Source organism: Lacerta agilis, chromosome 11 (genome assembly GCF_009819535.1).
Source record: "Lacerta agilis isolate rLacAgi1 chromosome 11, rLacAgi1.pri, whole genome shotgun sequence".
Taxonomy (NCBI): Eukaryota; Metazoa; Chordata; class Lepidosauria; order Squamata; family Lacertidae; genus Lacerta; species Lacerta agilis.
Genome location: NC_046322.1, coordinates 29,227,805 through 29,245,352, shown reverse-complemented (window position 1 = coordinate 29,245,352; position 17,548 = coordinate 29,227,805). Strand labels below are relative to the sequence as shown.

Here is a 17,548-nt window from a genome sequence, read left to right as displayed (position 1 = left end):
CATACAACCTGCATCTCCTTCCTTTTGATGCCTTTCCATCCGGAAGGCTCCCCAGGGCGCCTTACATTAAGATATCCCTGGGTGCAGTGGGAGGGAGGGGATACCCCGCTTCTATCCCACCCCCACCCCGACGCACGGCGTTCCTCCATTCGCCCGCCCACTCTCCGAGCCTCGGCGCCGGCCGCTGCCCCATAAGCTGGGCCTCGCTCGCTCCTCCGGCCCGCCCCTCCCCGCCGCCGCCTCTCCTCGAATCCTGCACATCCGCCTCTCCGCGCCTGCTCACTCCCTTCGCCAGGGAAGTCGGCCGTTCCTACGCCGCCCGTGTTGTGCCGAGCCGCGGTGCGCGCGCCTTGGCCGGCAACCTGGCGCATGCGCCCCTTTGAGCTCGCAGGCTGGCTCGCGTCTGTGAAGAGAGGGCGAAGGAGTTAGAGCAGGACGAGGAGGAGGAGGATTTGTTGTGCCGCGAAGGGAAGGGCGGCGAGCGGCGGCGGCGGTTCCCTCTTTCTCCGAGCCGCTCTCCCCACCCCCAAATCCCGGTGGCTCTGGCGGACGGGGCCGGGCCGAGTCAGCGAGATGGTCATGGCGTACTTTGTGGAGAGTTTCTGGGTGAGGAACTGTTTTGGGTTTTTTTGCTCCCCTCTCCCCCCCCCCACCCCGCTCTCCCTTCTTCAGGGGCCGGACCGTGTCACGCACAATGGAAAAGAAGCGCGGGGAGGGAGAAGAGGCGACCCGGACAGCGACCCGGAGCTCGGCGCCGCCGCCGCCTCTGCCTCTTCTCCTTCCCGGCTCTTGCGCCACCTTTGGGGCAGGGTTCGGGCCTGCCGTGGCGACGGGTTGGGATACGGGGGGGGGGGGAGCCGCTTCCCTTCGCTGCGAAGTGCGGCGGCCTCGGCTTTTACCTCACGGGCCGCTCCGGGACCAGTGCCAGCGCCTGCTGCTGGGGGGGGGGCAGCGAGGCCGGCATGAGGGGACGGGCTTGTGTGGCGGGGGCTTATCCCAGGCCATTGCCCTTGTGTGGCTCCTGTGCCTGCCTTCCCCGGCTCTCTCTTTCCCTGGGTGGGAAGGAAGTCCAGGGCACCTGTTGCTTTGCCCCGAGAGGAGGGTGACTGGGGGGTGGTTGCGGCTTAAAATGTGCCCTCCTGTCCCCGAGGGGCGTCTCTCGATGCGGCGGCGGCGGGACGGGGCCAGGCTGCTGGGTGAGGTTGTTTACTTTTCCTCTTCACTCTCGCTGACAAAACCCTAGAAACTGAGGCTTCTTCGCTCAGTGGAAGTTTACTCGGGATCCCCCCCCCCTTTCCCTTGACTCTTCTGCTAAAAGCCGCTGGTGAATCTTCAGTGTCTTGTGGAATCCGAAACTATTCCATTGTAGTACTGCTTATTTATTTATTTATTTTTAGGTCTTGTTTATGTTTGTTTGTTTGTTTTAACAAGGAGATGTTACCAATCCATTATATATAAAACTTCTTAGCAAAGGAACCAAAGAGATGAAGTAATAATAGGAATCTCAAGTCACTGTCTGGACATTGAATTTTTACATGACTTTTGAGTTAAACAGTTAGAGGTTTTTAACAGTTTACAGTAGAATCAACGCAATCACCTAACTACAGAGCAAACCTGGTTTGGGTTTTTAAAAATATCCTCTATACAGGTACATGCTTTCTTTCAGAGACACTGTGTTAGTGTATTTGTGCTTTCCACGAATGAAACTGTATACAAGGACATACAGCTTGTCCTCTTTTTCTCTGCCTCTTCTGCACTTCATGACTCAGAAGAACAGCAAGCTAGTAGTTTCATGTAATGATTTAAATAGCATGGATAGGTTACTAATGAAATAATTTAGATGTTGCCTTGGAATATCTGCTATCTTAAAAGTGTCACAGAATTTTTGTCCATATAAAGTTTCTAAAAATGCTCATTCAACTTTGATTTCCTTCAATTGGATTGGCTTTTCTCTGAAAGCTCAGAGTCCCAGTGAATTGCTGCTTAGGAATTTTGTGAATTAGTACCCAATTGAGGTTGCTATCTGCCATTTACCTTTATGGGACGTACTACTGAGTAGACATGTATGCATTTGCAGCAGAAGTGACAGAATTCTTACATGCTTACTCAAGAGAAAGTCCAACTGAATTCAAGTGTGCACAGGATTTCAACCTTAGATAACTTGGGGCATTTTGAGACAAAAAAGGGTTAACTGTTTCAGAATCAACAGAAATATTGATTGTGACTTTATAAATGTTTATTTATGGCTGAATGTATTTCAAATGACATATTTTGAAGGAAGTATCTGTTACAGATATTGGTAGTATATTTGGGGTGGCAGTTCTGCAAATATTTGTACATTCATTATGTCCAGGATCTAGTTCTTTTTATTATATAAAAGTCAGAATATATAACCCTATTGTTTCCGCATACTTATTGCCTGTATTTTCTGTTCCTGTATTTTACAGTTGGATGGTGTTGGTGACTGGTTTTGGTTTTTTTAAGAGTGTGAAATATGTGGCAATTGTTGGTCACTGCTGGAGAAGAATATACCGCCATTACTGAAAACATGTACCTTCTTGGTGTCAGGAACAGATAATGCTAATAACTTAATTATTAGGTTTAACTAATAAAGGTTTAACCGAATCCAGGTTTAACTGGTGTCAATTTCAAGGAAAGAACACTGGCAAATGAATGTTTCTAATTTTGATGAGACTAAGGCCTGTTTAAAAGTAGATCATGAATGCTACTTTGTAACCAAACGTGTGAACTGACTCCATAGAAAAGCATTCTGTATGAGGTATTGTGGCCATGATGTGGAGTGAAAATATTTGTTTCTTATAGATGAAGTCAACCTTCACTATATTTTCCCTAGAACAGTGGTGGCGAACCTATGGCACGCGTGCCCAAGTGGGCACGCAGAGCCCTCTCTGTGGGCACGCGCGTCATCACCCCATCAGGTTCGGTTTTTTGTGGTTTGCAAAGGTGACAGCCTCTCCCCTCCCCAAATGCCGCAGCGGGCGGGAAACGCTCCCTATAGTAAGTCACGCTTCAACAGAAATGGATAAGGAGAGGGGGGGAAACCTCCTCAGGCCTGTCCAATGGGCACTTAGCGAAGGCGTGCTGCCTGCGAGGGGCCGGGCGATTCTCGGTGTAGGAGGTGGGATTTGATGCGGACAACCCAATGGGCTTGGAGCAAGGACAGGACAGGCACCTTCTGCAACCAATGAGCGTGTCGTCCGGTCGGCTCTAGGGCTGTCGGAGCAGCTTAGACGTTGGCTTCTCTTTTCTCGCTTGTTTGCCCGAGGCCTCGAGTGGTGGGCTGTGATGAAGCGAGTCTCTGGGGCCCCATCCTAGGGCAGCTGCTGCTGCGAGGCACACCAGAAGTGTGACTGGTGGGTAATTTGGAATTAATGGGGTGCTTAGCTCAGGTCGGTGGTGGTTGTGGAGTCCCCCCCTTTTTGTCCCCGTTGGTATGTCCCCTCATATATTCCTTTCTCTTACTTGCTATGGTTGAGCCCCCCAGGGGGGAGGGCGGGAGATACCATTACACGGGGGCAAGTCCCATTGAATTCAATAGAACATTACTTCTGAATACACATGGATAGGGGTTTTTCCTGACCTGAGTGTATTATTGCCCTCATAGTGGGGTAATAATAATATATTTCACAAATCGCTTTTTTTTAAAGTCGGCATAAAAACTGCAATAACTTAAATAGTTTCTAGCAGGCTAAAATCAATTCAGTGGAAGAACGTCCATTCATGGCCCATAAGGCTTCCTAAAAATAAAATTAGAGCTATTCTCCCCCTTCAGGTGATCTTGGTCCTAGTCAGCTGAATGCTGGTCAAGGGGTCAGTGGGAAGGAGCTGTGCCAATAAATGTTGCGTTTTGTACTTTTCATATGTATGTTTTGTGCTTTGGGGAATGGTTTTGTGGCCTCTGTTGATGTCAGAGCATAGCAAAAGTTATTCAAGCCTTTGAATTGCCTCTTAAGTAACATGTATACATTTTCTGGAGGCAATTTGTGTTTTCTTGAATTTTAGTAAATCAGTAATTTAAGAAAGGCAACTATTTATTTTGAAAATATTATACATAAAGTGAAGATATAAGTTCAACAACTCTGGGGTACTCCTCCCAAAAAAAGCTCAACAACTCTCCCCCATTATCCCCCGGATTGGCACTTTGTGATAAATCATTGGGTTTTGGGTTGCAGTTTGGGCACTCGGTCTCTAAAAGGTTCGCCACCACTGCCCTAGAAACATTTCTAAAAACAAACTCTGCTTTAAAGTCTACTGTACACCAAGTGTTTTGAGTGCTTATTAGTTTCGAAACAAAATGGAGCCACCCCAAAATAAGCTAGTTTTTTCTGCTTCCTTGAGGAGTGCCCTAGATATACAGAATTTTATAAATCTATTAATGAAAAGAAAAGTAAAACTGCTAACAAGAACCTGGGAATTTACAGAACATTGGTAAGAGTTTAGCCTACAAAGAGAGGGGTGGGGGAGGATCTAAATAAATAAATTGGTAGACTGTGAATCTAAATAGATAGATACTTTATTGCCATCCCACATTTACAGCCACATATTGAATGCCATCCCACATTTACAGCCACATATACGCATTTATACATTTACAGCCACACATACACATACCATCCATCAAGACTCCCCAAGATCATATCATTTGGTTATAGCATTTAAAATAGTTATAGCTCTTGGATAAAAACTGTTTTTTAGTCTATTCGTTCTTGATTTAATTGTTCTATATCTCTTGCCCGAAGGCAACCGTGCAAACAGACTATATCCAGGATAAGATGAATCCTGTAAAATATTGTTTGCTTTTTTGAGACAACAGGACTATATAGTTCATCCAAAGATGGGAGAGGATGACTGATAATATTTTGGGGTGTGGTTATGACCTTCTGGAGCATTTTCCTATCGGTGACTGTGCAACTGGCAAACCAGGCACAGATACAGTATGTAAGAATGCTCTCTATGCTGCCTCGATAGAAGGACACCAGCAGTCTCTCACTCAGATTGTTCTTCTTTAAAAGTCTGAGGAAATAAAGGAATCTATCCGTTAAGTCTATGTCTGAGAACAGTTTACTTAATCTATTATAATATTTAGAGATCACCTTTCCTCCAAGGAGCTCAAGCTGCAATACATGGCTCTCCCCCAGTCCATTTATCCTCACAACAACACTGTAAAGTCAGTTAGGCTTAGAGAGATTGGCTGGCCTAAGGTCACTCAGTGAGCTTCATGGCTGAGTGTGGTTTTCAGCTCTGCTTTTCCAAGTCCTAGTCCAACACTCCAACACAGCCTTTCTCCACCTTGGGTCTGCAGATGTTGTTGGACTACAACTCCCAGCATCCCTGACTACTGACCCTGCTAGCTAGAGATGATGGGAGTTGTAGTCCAACAACATGAGGGGCTAAGATTGAGAAAAGCTGATCTAATCACTAGAGTACAATATTTCTGTCAGTTGTAAAAGAAAGGAGGGCAAATGGAGGGCAGAGGAAGAGAGGGAATTGACCTATTCAGCATCCCAGCTCTTCAGCTGAGTGCCCTCTTCATAGCTACGGTATGAAAGTATTGAGTTTGACACTGGCAACTCTCTAGTGCTATTGTAACACAGCTGTAGAAGGCCAACAGGGAAAGAAACTCCTGAAATTCACTTTGCCCCAAGGCTTGAAAAGCATTTAAAGGCTCCTATTTGGGTTCTCTGAATATACTGCAACATTGTGCTGCAGGTCCCTCTTGTTTTTGAAACTCATTAATGATGGAACAATGATAGAACATTCCTGCATTGCAGGGAGTTGGACTAGATGACCCTTGGGGCCCCTTCCAACTCTACAGTTCTATTATTCTAAAAAATGGTTTCAATGTTATAATTAACTGTTATCCCAGTGACTTTGCCTGAATATGTATATAGGGACACACATACAATGTATATGGTATTTCACTCATTCTGACACTTGATTTGTCAATGAGGGTAGAAGGTAACAGGGCTAATATCAATAATCACAAAATTTGCAGAATTGACTGCAACTATTCTGTTAATTACTTTTCATAATAAAAAATGTCAGGTCTGATACTTTTGGCTATTATATGTCTTTGAGATATTTATGCATCACTCTGGAACTTCCTCCCTGGAGAAACTAGACTGGCTTCCTCCTTGTCCTTCTGCTGGCAGGTAAAGACATTCTTGTTCCAACAGGTTTTTGGGAACTGACTGCTTTTGATGAAAGGGCTGGTGCTGTGCTGTTTTTATTGTAATTATTTGTATGTTTTAAACAGACTTTATATGTGTATATAGTTTTACTTCTATTAATGTTTAATTGTTTTTTAATTTTTTTGTTTTGTTTTTAGTGATTCTTGATTTTGTGTGTAAGCCTCATTGACTCCCTTCACTGAAAAAGATGTGGTATACTATATATATTATAATAATAACAACATATTACTTAGTTGGTCTCTAAGGTGCTACTGGAAGGAATTTTTTAATTTTGTTTCGACTACGGCAGACCAACATGGCTACCTACCTGTAACTAGAAGATATTATGTGTGCAGCATATTTTTAGTTTTGTTTACCAAATATAAACAAATCGAGATCACTTTAGGGCATCAGTACATTTTTCAGTTCAAGGATTTCCAAATAAGCATACAAATTTATTTACAGAGTACAGTGGTACCTTGGTTCTCAAACTTAATCCATTCTGGAAGTCCATTCCAAAATCAAAGTGTTCCAAAACCAAGGCGTGCTTTACCATAGAAAGTAATGCAAAATGGATTAATCCGTTCCAGACTTTTAAAAACAATCCCTAAAACAGCAATTTAACATGAATTTTACTATCTAATGAGATCATTGATCTGTAAAATGAAAGCAGTAATCAATGTATTGTACTATAAAATGAATAAAACAGTATTGTAGATGATAGACATTATTTGGATGGGGTGCTTTTATCCATTTCCACAGTCACACAATCAATCAATCAATCAATCAATCAGTAGCTGAACTGGGTTCCACACAGTCACTAAAACAAATTAACCAAAAAAAAAAGCCTCAAAAACAATGCAAAATAAATAGCAAAAACGAAAGCACTAAATATAAGCTCCAAATATCACCTCAGAAAGCTGCAATCAGAAAAAGAAGACTTGAATTACAAATTAGCAGTGCAACAGTAAAAACAGAAGCTCAGGACTCAAAATGGAGCACGTTCAGCTTCTAAAAAGAAGTTCGCAAACCAGAACATCTAATTCTGGTTTTGCAGCGTTCAGGTTCCAAGTTGTTCGTGAACTAAGCTGTTCAAAAACCGAGGTACCACTGTACTTGAACTGTTGTTGCATGTATGCGAATGGAAAAACAATGTATCCTTTGACAACATGTACTTCTTATACTATGCTAGCTATACAGTCTTCTGTGCAACCATGATTCTTTTATGCATGTGTAATAGCTTTCCATTCAGGATTTATTTCCTCATTTATGGTGAAGTATAATGTGATGTACTGGGTTTGAATTATATAAATAAGATTATGTTGGCACTGTCATGGGATAAACCATTATGTGGCATACTGTATTTACCGGTAAAAAATAATAATGTGGTGCAAGCAGGATAACCTAGTATCAGCCCAACCAATACATCATTCCTAATACAATGAAGTAATTATGCCAGACTGTGATGTGGATTTAATGGGCAGCCAATCCCAATGCATGTAGATTGTGTGACTTTATTGCTTTTTGCTGTTTGCTTACATTGTACTGTATAGCTGGCATGTGTATATAAACTAGTTAAGGCAAAATCCAAATACCAAATTTTATAATAAAATTCATAAATTGGAAGGGATCTTTAAAAAAAACTGCAAAGAGCCCTGAACTGAGCACTGGCACAAAAAGAAAATAGGCTGATTTGTTCATTGCTAAGTCCAGCCCACTGCACAAAAGCATCCCTGAGAGAGAGAACCATCCAGCCATCGAACAAAAAAGAGTTTGCTAAGACAGGCTATTCTAATGTTGAGCATCTCTTGTCGTTAGGAGGTTTCTCTGTATGTTTAATCAAAATCTGCTTCCTTGCAATTTCCGCTCACTGTGTCTACTCCTGCCTTCTGGAGTAACAGTGAACAAGTCTGCTCCATCTTCCACATTGCAACCCTTCATATAATTGAAGGCAGCTATAATGTTACTCTTTAATCTTCTCTTATCAGTGCTGAATACACCCCTCTCTTTCCACCATTGCTGATAGCTCTTGGTTTCCAGATTCTTCACTATTTAGGTTGCTTTCTTCTGGACATACTGGATAAGGGATAAAGCTCTCTAGCCTTACTCTGCCAGCTCCAGCAGACTAGTAAATATTTTTGTAGGCTAATAACTTTTGTGGGCTTATTTTCAATGCAGATATAATGAACATATACAATGAACATGCAATTATTGTTCCATTGGAAGAGGTATTTTAATTCATAGTTCTTCTAGTTTTATAGGCTGAAAGTAGTAAGGCACTGTTAAGCACTGAGACTCCTAAAAGTGGGTTCATGTTTATATAGAGAGGTACTTTGCTTTTTTGTTTAAGCTCCCTGCTGCATTACAGGATAACTTATTTATAATTGATCATTTGTGGTACTGTAAACTCACATCTGGTTTGGTGCTTTAAGACCTTTTGACAGTTGCTGCTGTTTTCCTGTAACAGCCTATTAGTACACTGCATTTTTAAGTACAAGAGATGTAGAAGTGGAATAACCATCTTCATATAGGATCAAGAGATCAGATAGTGGAACACTCAAAAAGCTTGCTGTGACAAAATGACTAGACATTTTCTAGATAAAATCACTTGTATCCGCACTGGCTTCTGAGAGGAATGGGGCTTGGACATTGTTTAGTCAGGTTGTTATGGATCCATTTAAGCATGTATTGCATGAGTATGTGGACAAGTTGCTTGGAAGGCTGAGACATATGTGTTCTATAGGGTCTTTCCTATCTTGACAGTTCAAATCAGCTAGAATTGGATTGGTCATATGGACAACTCAGAAGGATTAGTTCCCACAGTTCTTAAGGGGGCAGTGGTATAATAATAATAATAATAATAATAATAATAATAATAATAATAATAATAATAATAATAATAAATTTATTATTTCTACCCCACCCATCTGGCTGGGTTTCCCCAGCCACTCTGGTAAAGAAGCTGTATTTGGACCCAACAAATAGTGTACTTACCTCCCAGTTTCCAGTTTGCAATTTTGGGGATTTTGGTGCTGAAGTGGGTGATTTCATCCAGGTGACATTAGAGGGCACTTATTGCAAATTTTATGAAAATGGAATGGAGGGTGTGGCTTAGTATGACTGACTATCATGTGAAACCTTATGGTTATTCAGTGTTTGCAATATTTGATAACTTAAGTTGGTGTTTTCAAGGCCTATTCAGATTCTGAGAAGTTTATCTATATATGCATTTACTGAAGAGAAATTATTGACTTGTTTAGCCCTTGGGTGCTAGTAGTCAGTATAATATGGCTCATGCCATGGAGTATGAAACCAGCCTTCAACTTCCAGATGTTTTGGACTAGAATGCTTAAGGTGCTTGTTGGGGCTGATTGGAGTTGTAGTCCCAAACACATGAAGGGCATTGTGTTGGAGAAGGCTAATCTAAGCAATGAAATATTGCCTGTGAATTTGTGACTTACTTCTGAATAGAAATTTTTAGGATTGCACTGTTAAATGTTCTATTCAAATACATTCAAAGCTTTATGTGTAAATTATTTGTAAGTACAGTACCTGCAAAAATGTAAAGATTGTGGCATGAACTTCTTTTACATTATGCCATCTGAGATGAAATAAGAAGCTTAGCTTCATTTTTTTTTACTTGACCTGCACAGGCAATCAGGTAACATTTGCAGTTCTATTTTACCCCCAGTGACAAATCAGGAAAATATATAGAAGTACATTCTTTAACACTTCCTGAGAAACATTAATTACAACTCTGAAACTGCCAAGCTTGCAGCTTGTAATCGTATTGGTATCCACTAATTATTACTACTTTTATGGGGGGGGGGGGGAAATTAATGGGACATTTTCTACAGAAAAATTAAGCATTGGAAAACTTCCTGCAATTTTCCCACTTTGCAAAACTTTCCATGGTACATTACTGTTGTCAAACCTGTAACAATCACTCCATAATCCTAATACCCTCTTGCTACAGAATGCTCAATATAAACTGGTAGTCACTTGAATGAGCCAATACTCCCTCTTTCTGCCTTCCATTTTCCTTTTCTCTTTTGCAATTGAAACTCTCAACCATTAAACCAATAGATTCCCACAGCTAACAAAGTTCCCCAGGTGAGTGTTGAGAACTACTAACAGAAAATGCAGAAATTGAGGAATTCAGCATAATTGCTCCTTCCAAGGAAAAGTATCAGAAAAGACAATAGTTCCTGTAGTAGCCAGAGAAGATAGGTACAGTGCTGTAGATACAGAATACATGTTCTGGTGGTACAGAAAGCAGGGAATTGGTGCCTATCTTACAGTGCTCCTTGTTTGAGCCACACACTGTCTCAGCACCTAGCATGAACTTGAAAGTTCCATATTCAGGCAATAAAATGAGTTACTCTGGTATTTTCTCATTTCTATGCCTTCTGTCCTATATGTTGTAATGAGGGTTTTCAGAAACTTTTCCACTACCCTAAATTAGTTGTATCTGATTTTGTGTGTTTATATGATTATTGCAAGAAAACAAAACTGAAAGTATGTAATTAAGGAAGAATGTACAGGGTTATAAAGACCAGGACTAGCCGCCTGAGAAACAGTTTCTATCCAAAAGCGATTTTGGTTTTAAACGCAGTGTAAGGCAGTCTCTAAGGGAGTACCGGTATCTGTATTTAGTTGTGGGGCACCAGAGTTTTTAGGGGGCTAATCAGGTAGGGTATTAAAGTTTAGGAGGTTAATTATGCCTAGGCAGGATGGGGAATCAGTCGATAGGCATTTTCAGGATAGTAGGCTTGTCGGTTTTTGCATGTCTGATGTAGATTTTTTTCAATTTTGTTCTGTATTGGACGATGACAATAAAGATTATCATATCGTATCGTATCATATGTTCAAAGGTAGTTGAACATAACAGGTGCCAGCAAATCTACTCTCCAGGGTAATTATGGTGACTAGTCTTCCTTGCTCTGGAAAGTGATTGAGGTGATAATGACTAGGCTCAGGGAGGCTTTTAAGTTTTGCTTCTGTTTGTGATGATTAGATCAAATTCAAAAAGGTATGGAAATACAGGAAACTGAGCAAATCTCTCTGTAGGAGGAGAGGTTTACTTGCTTATGCTAATCATCCATTGCAGTAAACAGGAATTACAGTTTAAAAACAAAGTAGAGGGAATGGAGGGTGAAGCTTGATTCTCTCATTAGGTTAGTAATCTTTTTGCTATCACTGGCCATGTCACAGTCAAGCCCCCTCCCAGGCCGGGAAACAAGCAAGTGGAGGAAAACTCCAGTGGAATGCATTCGAACACTTGTGAGGGTTCATCATCTAGTCTACCTAGTGGCAGTGAAGGCAGCAAAGCAGGCATACTTAGCTGCCTCCATTGCATTCTCTTTTTGCCATCCAGCAGAGCTTTTCTGGGGTGTGTGGGCCTCTTGCAGTCTGCCTTGAAGGAGGTGGTAGAACCAATGGTAGCTCGCTGTGATTTGCTTGCAAAGCATTTTGAGAATAAAATCTCTTCCATCCACCTGGATCTTAACTCTACTGTTACAGCAGATGAATCTCAAGGGGTGTCCAGAGCACTGTTTCGATGAGATTCAGTTAGTAAGGCTTGGATCAGTCACGGCAACCTATTGCACTCTGGACCCTTTCTCCTCTTAGCTGATAATAACTAGCAGGGAAGGGACAGCTGTGCCAGGAAGGAGATTAACGGGAGAGGGGGTAGTCCCCGCTTGCTTGAAGGACGCAGTGCCAAAACCACTCCTCAGGAAACCCTCCTTGGATTCAGAAAGTAACCATCAGCCGGTTGCTAATCTACCCTTATTGGGCAAGGTTCTTGAACAGGTGGTTGTGGACCACATCCAGGTGCCCTTGAAGGAAACAGATTTTCTAGATCTATTTCAATCATTGTTTAGGCCCTGTTTTGGCACAGAAACTACTTTGGTTGCCCTGTACGATGACCTTTGTCAGGAGAGAGATGGGAAAATCTGTCCTTGTTAATTCTCCTTGACCTCTTGGTGGCTTTTGATAACATCAGCCATGGTATCCTCCTGCAGTGGCTGTCTTGAGTTAGGGGTGGGCGGCACTGCTTTGTGGTGGATCCAGTCCAACAGAGACTCGGGTTCATGTGCTGCCTCCCTTTTCCCACACAGCTGGGAGTACAGAAGATTGCTTTTTGGTAATAAGAGTTTGCTTTGTCATTGTGGTTAGTTTAAAACAGGAATGAGGAATGTTTTTGAAATGGGGGAAACATCCTGGTGCAAAGTAGTAGGCTACATTCTATTAAGGGACAGGGTCAGTCTCAAAAGTTCATGTGTCACATACAACCATACACCTTTATCACACACAGAGAGAAGACACTTTCTTCTCTGCTCTGATTTTCTTGCTCCAAATCTTTTTGCAGAGGAAGGTGCTGCAGTTGCACAGCAACATCAGACAATATGAAAGCCCTTTCCCTCTGGGTGCTTCCTGCTGAACACTACATATGTTCTGCATCCAGCAGATCCCTGCACCCTGGTTTAAAACAAGCCAACTTCAAATCATTATTTCTGAAATTGCATTGTTCAGTTTCACCATAATTTAAGGTTAAATACAAATCTAGGTCTGGACCACATGGCAAGCTGTAGGTAATGAAAAGTGGAATATTCAGATGCCTCTTGGCTATGCCAGAGAAGAAGAGAGAGAGTACCTGAGCCCAAGTCTTGCTGCAGCTTCTTTCTGCTTGTGCATGTCATGCTAAATAATGGTAACTCAGTTGTCACATTCACAGTAGTCACTTGCAATTCAAATTAGTACATACCAAAAATAAAGAAATGGTAATAGGGTAGGGGAAAGTGAAGAAAATAATCAAGTAGAACCTGGATACTTTTTTATGTGCTTCCTGTTTTGGCCTAGCACTTTAAATAGTAAAACCTTTTCACAATATTTTCATTTCTGATTAAAATCAAAAGGTTGTATTTGGCTGACTCAAACTTTGTTAAACAAATGTTCAGTGTGTTTGAATCAATGCTGTTTTACTCAAAGGAAGTATCATGGGGTTCAGTGGCGCTTACTCCCAGATAGTTATGAATAACATTGCTGTCTTGGAATGCATTACATAAATTGTTGCATTTGCATATAACAGAAAGCCAATAATTTGAATTTACTAAGCCATGACTTGCCGATCAGAAGGTCGGCGGTTTGAATCCCTGCGACGGGGTGAGCTCCCGTTGCTCGGTTCCTGCTCCTGCCAACCTATCAGTTCGAAAGCACGTCAAAGTGCAAGTAGAAAAATAGGTACTGCTCCGGCGGGAAGGTAAACAGTGTTTCCGTGCATTGCTCTGGTTCGCCAGAAGCGGCTTAGTCATGCTGGCTACATGACCCAGAACTGTCTGCGGACAAATGCCAGCTCCCTCGGCCAGTAAAGCGAGATGAGCGCTGCAACCCCAGAGTCATTTCTCAACTGGACTTAACCATCAGGGGTCCCTTTACCTTTTAAGCCATGACTTGCCTACCACGCAGCCTCTTTGCAGCCATTTCTCTCCTTCCTTTATGCAAACACCTAGCATTTAACTCTTATCCATAACGTTCAATTGTGTGCAAATTCAGAAACACTGGTTAATAGCTTCAAAGCAAGCTAGGATATAAGGCATTCTCTGGGTTCATATCCTGGCTTGTTTTGAGTAGGTTGCAAATGAGTTTAGCCTTTTAAGATTCCACATGAACACTTTCATGAAAAGCTATATATTCATTTTTGTGAATATATAGTCTTAGAAAATTCAAATAATTTTATTAGCCAAATTCTGCTCATTCCCTGTATTTTGTGATTGTACCAGGAAACAGCAATGTAACTATTTTGTAACTAAACTGATATAAAACATAGGGTAGTATTCAACTGAGATTTACTTGGAGAAGATCCACTTAAATTATTATACATAACTAAGTTGTGTCCATTAATTTCATTGGATCTGTTCTGAGTAAAACCTAGTTGAATACCACATATGTAAATCTGGGGCAGTTAAAAATATGAAAGGAGAAGAAAAAACCTGTAGAGCAAATTTCATGTTGAAAGTGGTTGTGGTGGAGGAATTAAGTACCGTATACATAAAACTCAAGTTACATCATTATACAATATGTGTATCGATAAATGCATATATTGTGTATCATGGCAGGACTGGACTTCACAGCTGGTTACTAGATGCATGGCTTCTAAACCTGGCTATAATTTGTATACTGTAATTATAATATTTGATTAAGCAAGCAAATAATTAAAGTGCACTTAGTGTGGTTTAAATACTAAATATGTTCAAGCTTGTAAATGCTTGTAAATATTTTATACCAATGAACAGAGTATGGCAAACAAGCAAGCCCAATTTGAGCTCTTAATACAGAATGGCAAATATGATCTAATACAGTGTTTTTCAACCTTTTTTGGGCAAAGGCACACTTGTTTCATGAAAAAAATCACGAGGCACACCACCATTAGAAAATGTTAAAAAAATTAACTCTGTGCCTATATTGACTATATATAAAGTAATTCTCTTGAATAGGAATCAAATAAACACAAAGAAAGTATTTTATAATTACTCTATTATGAAATAGTAAGTAAACAGAAATTCTTCTCTCCGCTGCTGCGCACACTGTGCTTTGGCGGGAAGGAAGTCGGAAGATGATGTCAAAAAAACCCCATACCCCCCATACCCAGGACACAGTCCGGTGCCCGCAAAAGAAAAAAGATTTTTTTATGGAAAATTCCAAGAAAATACACGTCCTTAATAGTCTTAAGCCAATTTCAGGCTATGTTCACTTCACTTGCCAAACTGCACTCCCACTGAACCGCAAAAGGAGGGCTGCAACCATTATAAACGCAAGTTTCCAGCATCCATGCTGGCAGCTTATGGAGGGGGCGGGGAAGGGCCCACGTCAAAGCGACGGCAAGGAGGAAAATAATACTATTATACCGACACCCTGTATCAACGCAAAAGATTTCGCCTAGTTTTTCTGTCAATCTAATTGGATGTTATAGCCGAGATACTCAAAGCAATTAATTAAAAAAAACCCGCATAGGAAGCGCACTTCACATACTTCGGGGCACAAAAGTTTAAGCAGGCGCGTGTAGAAGGAGAAAGGGGGAGGCCGCCGCTCCCTTTATTAGAGGCTCCTGGAAAGCGCGCCAACGAGCAGGCAGCCGGCAGAGGAAGAGCAAGCAGCGGTAACTGCCCTTCACGCCCTCCGGCGCCGCTTCTCCACCCTCGCACCGCCCTCCCTCCGCCGACGGCTCCGCCAAACGCACCGCCGCGGTGCCGCCCTCGCGGCTTCTTCCCTCGACCAGCCCGCCCATCTCATCGCTGCCGAAGGCGAGCGAAGCAGCCCTGGGCGCCGCCATCTTTGGCGCCGCCTCCATTTTGCCCGCGCAGCGTCAGTAGCGCCGAAGGGCGGGAAAACAAACCCCGCCAGGTCCGGCCACAAGCCCCGTCTGCCGTTACCCCGAGGGGAGTCCCCTCCTAGGCGCCGCGAATTTAGCTAAGCGGGGCCTCGAAAAGAGCCAAAGAGAGGCGTCGCTGCGGTCTCTTCTCCACCCGCGCCACTCACCTCCACCGTAATGGCCATACCGCGACATCTTCACCCGAGTAGGGGGGGAAATCCCAACCGTCTCCACGGCACACTAGGCAACATCTCGCGGCACACTAGTGTGCCGCGGAACAGTGGTTGAAAAACACTGATCTAATAGGCATTACAGAAACCTGGTGGGATGAAACTGTTGACTGGAATGTCGAAATTGAGATGTCCAACCTGCTCTAAAAGAATATATCAAACCGGAAGGGAGGTGGAGTACCATTATTTGTAAATAATTTGTATACTTGTGAAAAGATCCGTGACTTGGAACATGGAAGGCAGATTGAGAGTCTATGGGTAAAAATATATGGACTTCCAAGCCAGACTGAAGACTTGGATGATGACTTACTAGAGCAGATTACCAATCATTCAAAAAGGAGAGAGATAATAGTTATGGGAGACTTCAACTTCCCTGATATATGTTGGAACTCAAAATATGCCAAGAATATAAGGTCCAACACATTCCTCACTTGCCTTGCTGACAATTTCATCCTGTTCATTCACTGGCCAGGTATATGCCTATGAGAAGCCTGAAAGCAGGACTTTAGTGCAACAGCATTCTTCTCTCCTAAGATTCCCACTACAGTGGTACCTCAGGTTACAGACACTTCAGGTTACAGACGCTTCAGGTTACAGACTCCGCTAACCCAGAAATAATGCTTCAGGTTAAAAAATTTGCTTTAGGATAAGAACAGAAATCATGCTCTGTTGGTGCAGCGGCAGCGGGAGGTCCCATTAGCTAAAGTGGTGCTTCAGGTTAAGAACAGTTTCATGTTAAGAACGGACCTCCAGAACGAATTAAGTTCTTAACCCGAGGTACCACTGTAATTGGTATTCAGAGGCATACTGCCTTCAACAGCAGAGGTATTTGCTATTGTGGCAAGTAGCTATTGTTAGCCACTAGGGAATATTCTGGGACATTTTGTGGGTCCTAAGAGTAATTTAGTCTGGTGGAAATGCTAATGTCCCCATGATCCAAATGCTCAGAGTGGTCCTTGAGATGAAGAATGAAATTCATTATTATTTTTTATAAGAATTTTATTGGTTTTTTACAAAACAAAGAACAACAAAACACATACAACAACACAAACACAACAATCAAAACATAATGAAAAACAAATACAAACCACCACTAAAACACCAATAATTATTTTTCTTGTTTAGAACAACAACAACAAAAAATTCTTGTTTGAATCTGTACTGGGTGACTTCCCCCGTTTTCTCTCCTTTGGTTCCAATTCTAATTTACGTTAATAACTTCTCATCTCTAAAGTTTAAATCATCCAAAAAATCTAAACATACTTCTTAATATTTATTTTTACTTCAAAATACCTATTACTTCTTAACTCAAATCATACATCTTATTTCACTTAAACTGCTGCTAATAAAGAAAATTAACATATCTCTTCACTAGTTCAAAATCTTAAATTCTTAACACACTGACCTCAGGGTACCATAATAAGCCATCCTATTTATATTTTAAATATTCTCACCCTATCCCTTTTCTGACCATTTTCCTTCGCCATCTCGGGGTCTCCCCCCAGACATTTCTCCATCTCCCTCCAACACCATTGTCCAGAATGTCCTCTTTTTCTATAAATCCACAGGTCCAGACGCAGTCCATAAATGTCCTTGCAGGGAGCTTCAGGATACACGAATCATCTCCTTCCAGCATCTCCGTTTCAAAGTTCCAATCATCTTCCGATTGTAGATTCACAAATCTTCTTCCCATCATTTCTGGGCTCTCACCCCAGAAATTGGATATAAATTGTCTTCTAACCCTGGGTCTCTCA

At 42.0% G+C, this 17,548-nt stretch overlaps 1 protein-coding gene across 2 annotated transcripts in view; it reads left to right on the top strand.

Annotated features, from left to right (window-relative positions):
• Positions 1-439: 439 nt before the first annotated feature.
• The window catches only part of FCHO2 (FCH and mu domain containing endocytic adaptor 2), a 69,997-nt gene continuing 52,888 nt past the window's right edge, over positions 440-17,548 (top strand). The window contains exon 1 of one of the 2 annotated variants that reach the window (XM_033164787.1): positions 440-606. In XM_033164787.1, coding sequence (XP_033020678.1) covers positions 574-606 — 33 coding nt within the window. In that variant the 5' untranslated portion in view covers positions 440-573. The remainder of the gene's footprint in view (positions 607-17,548) is intronic. The other variant, XM_033164786.1, reaches the window with a different exon arrangement.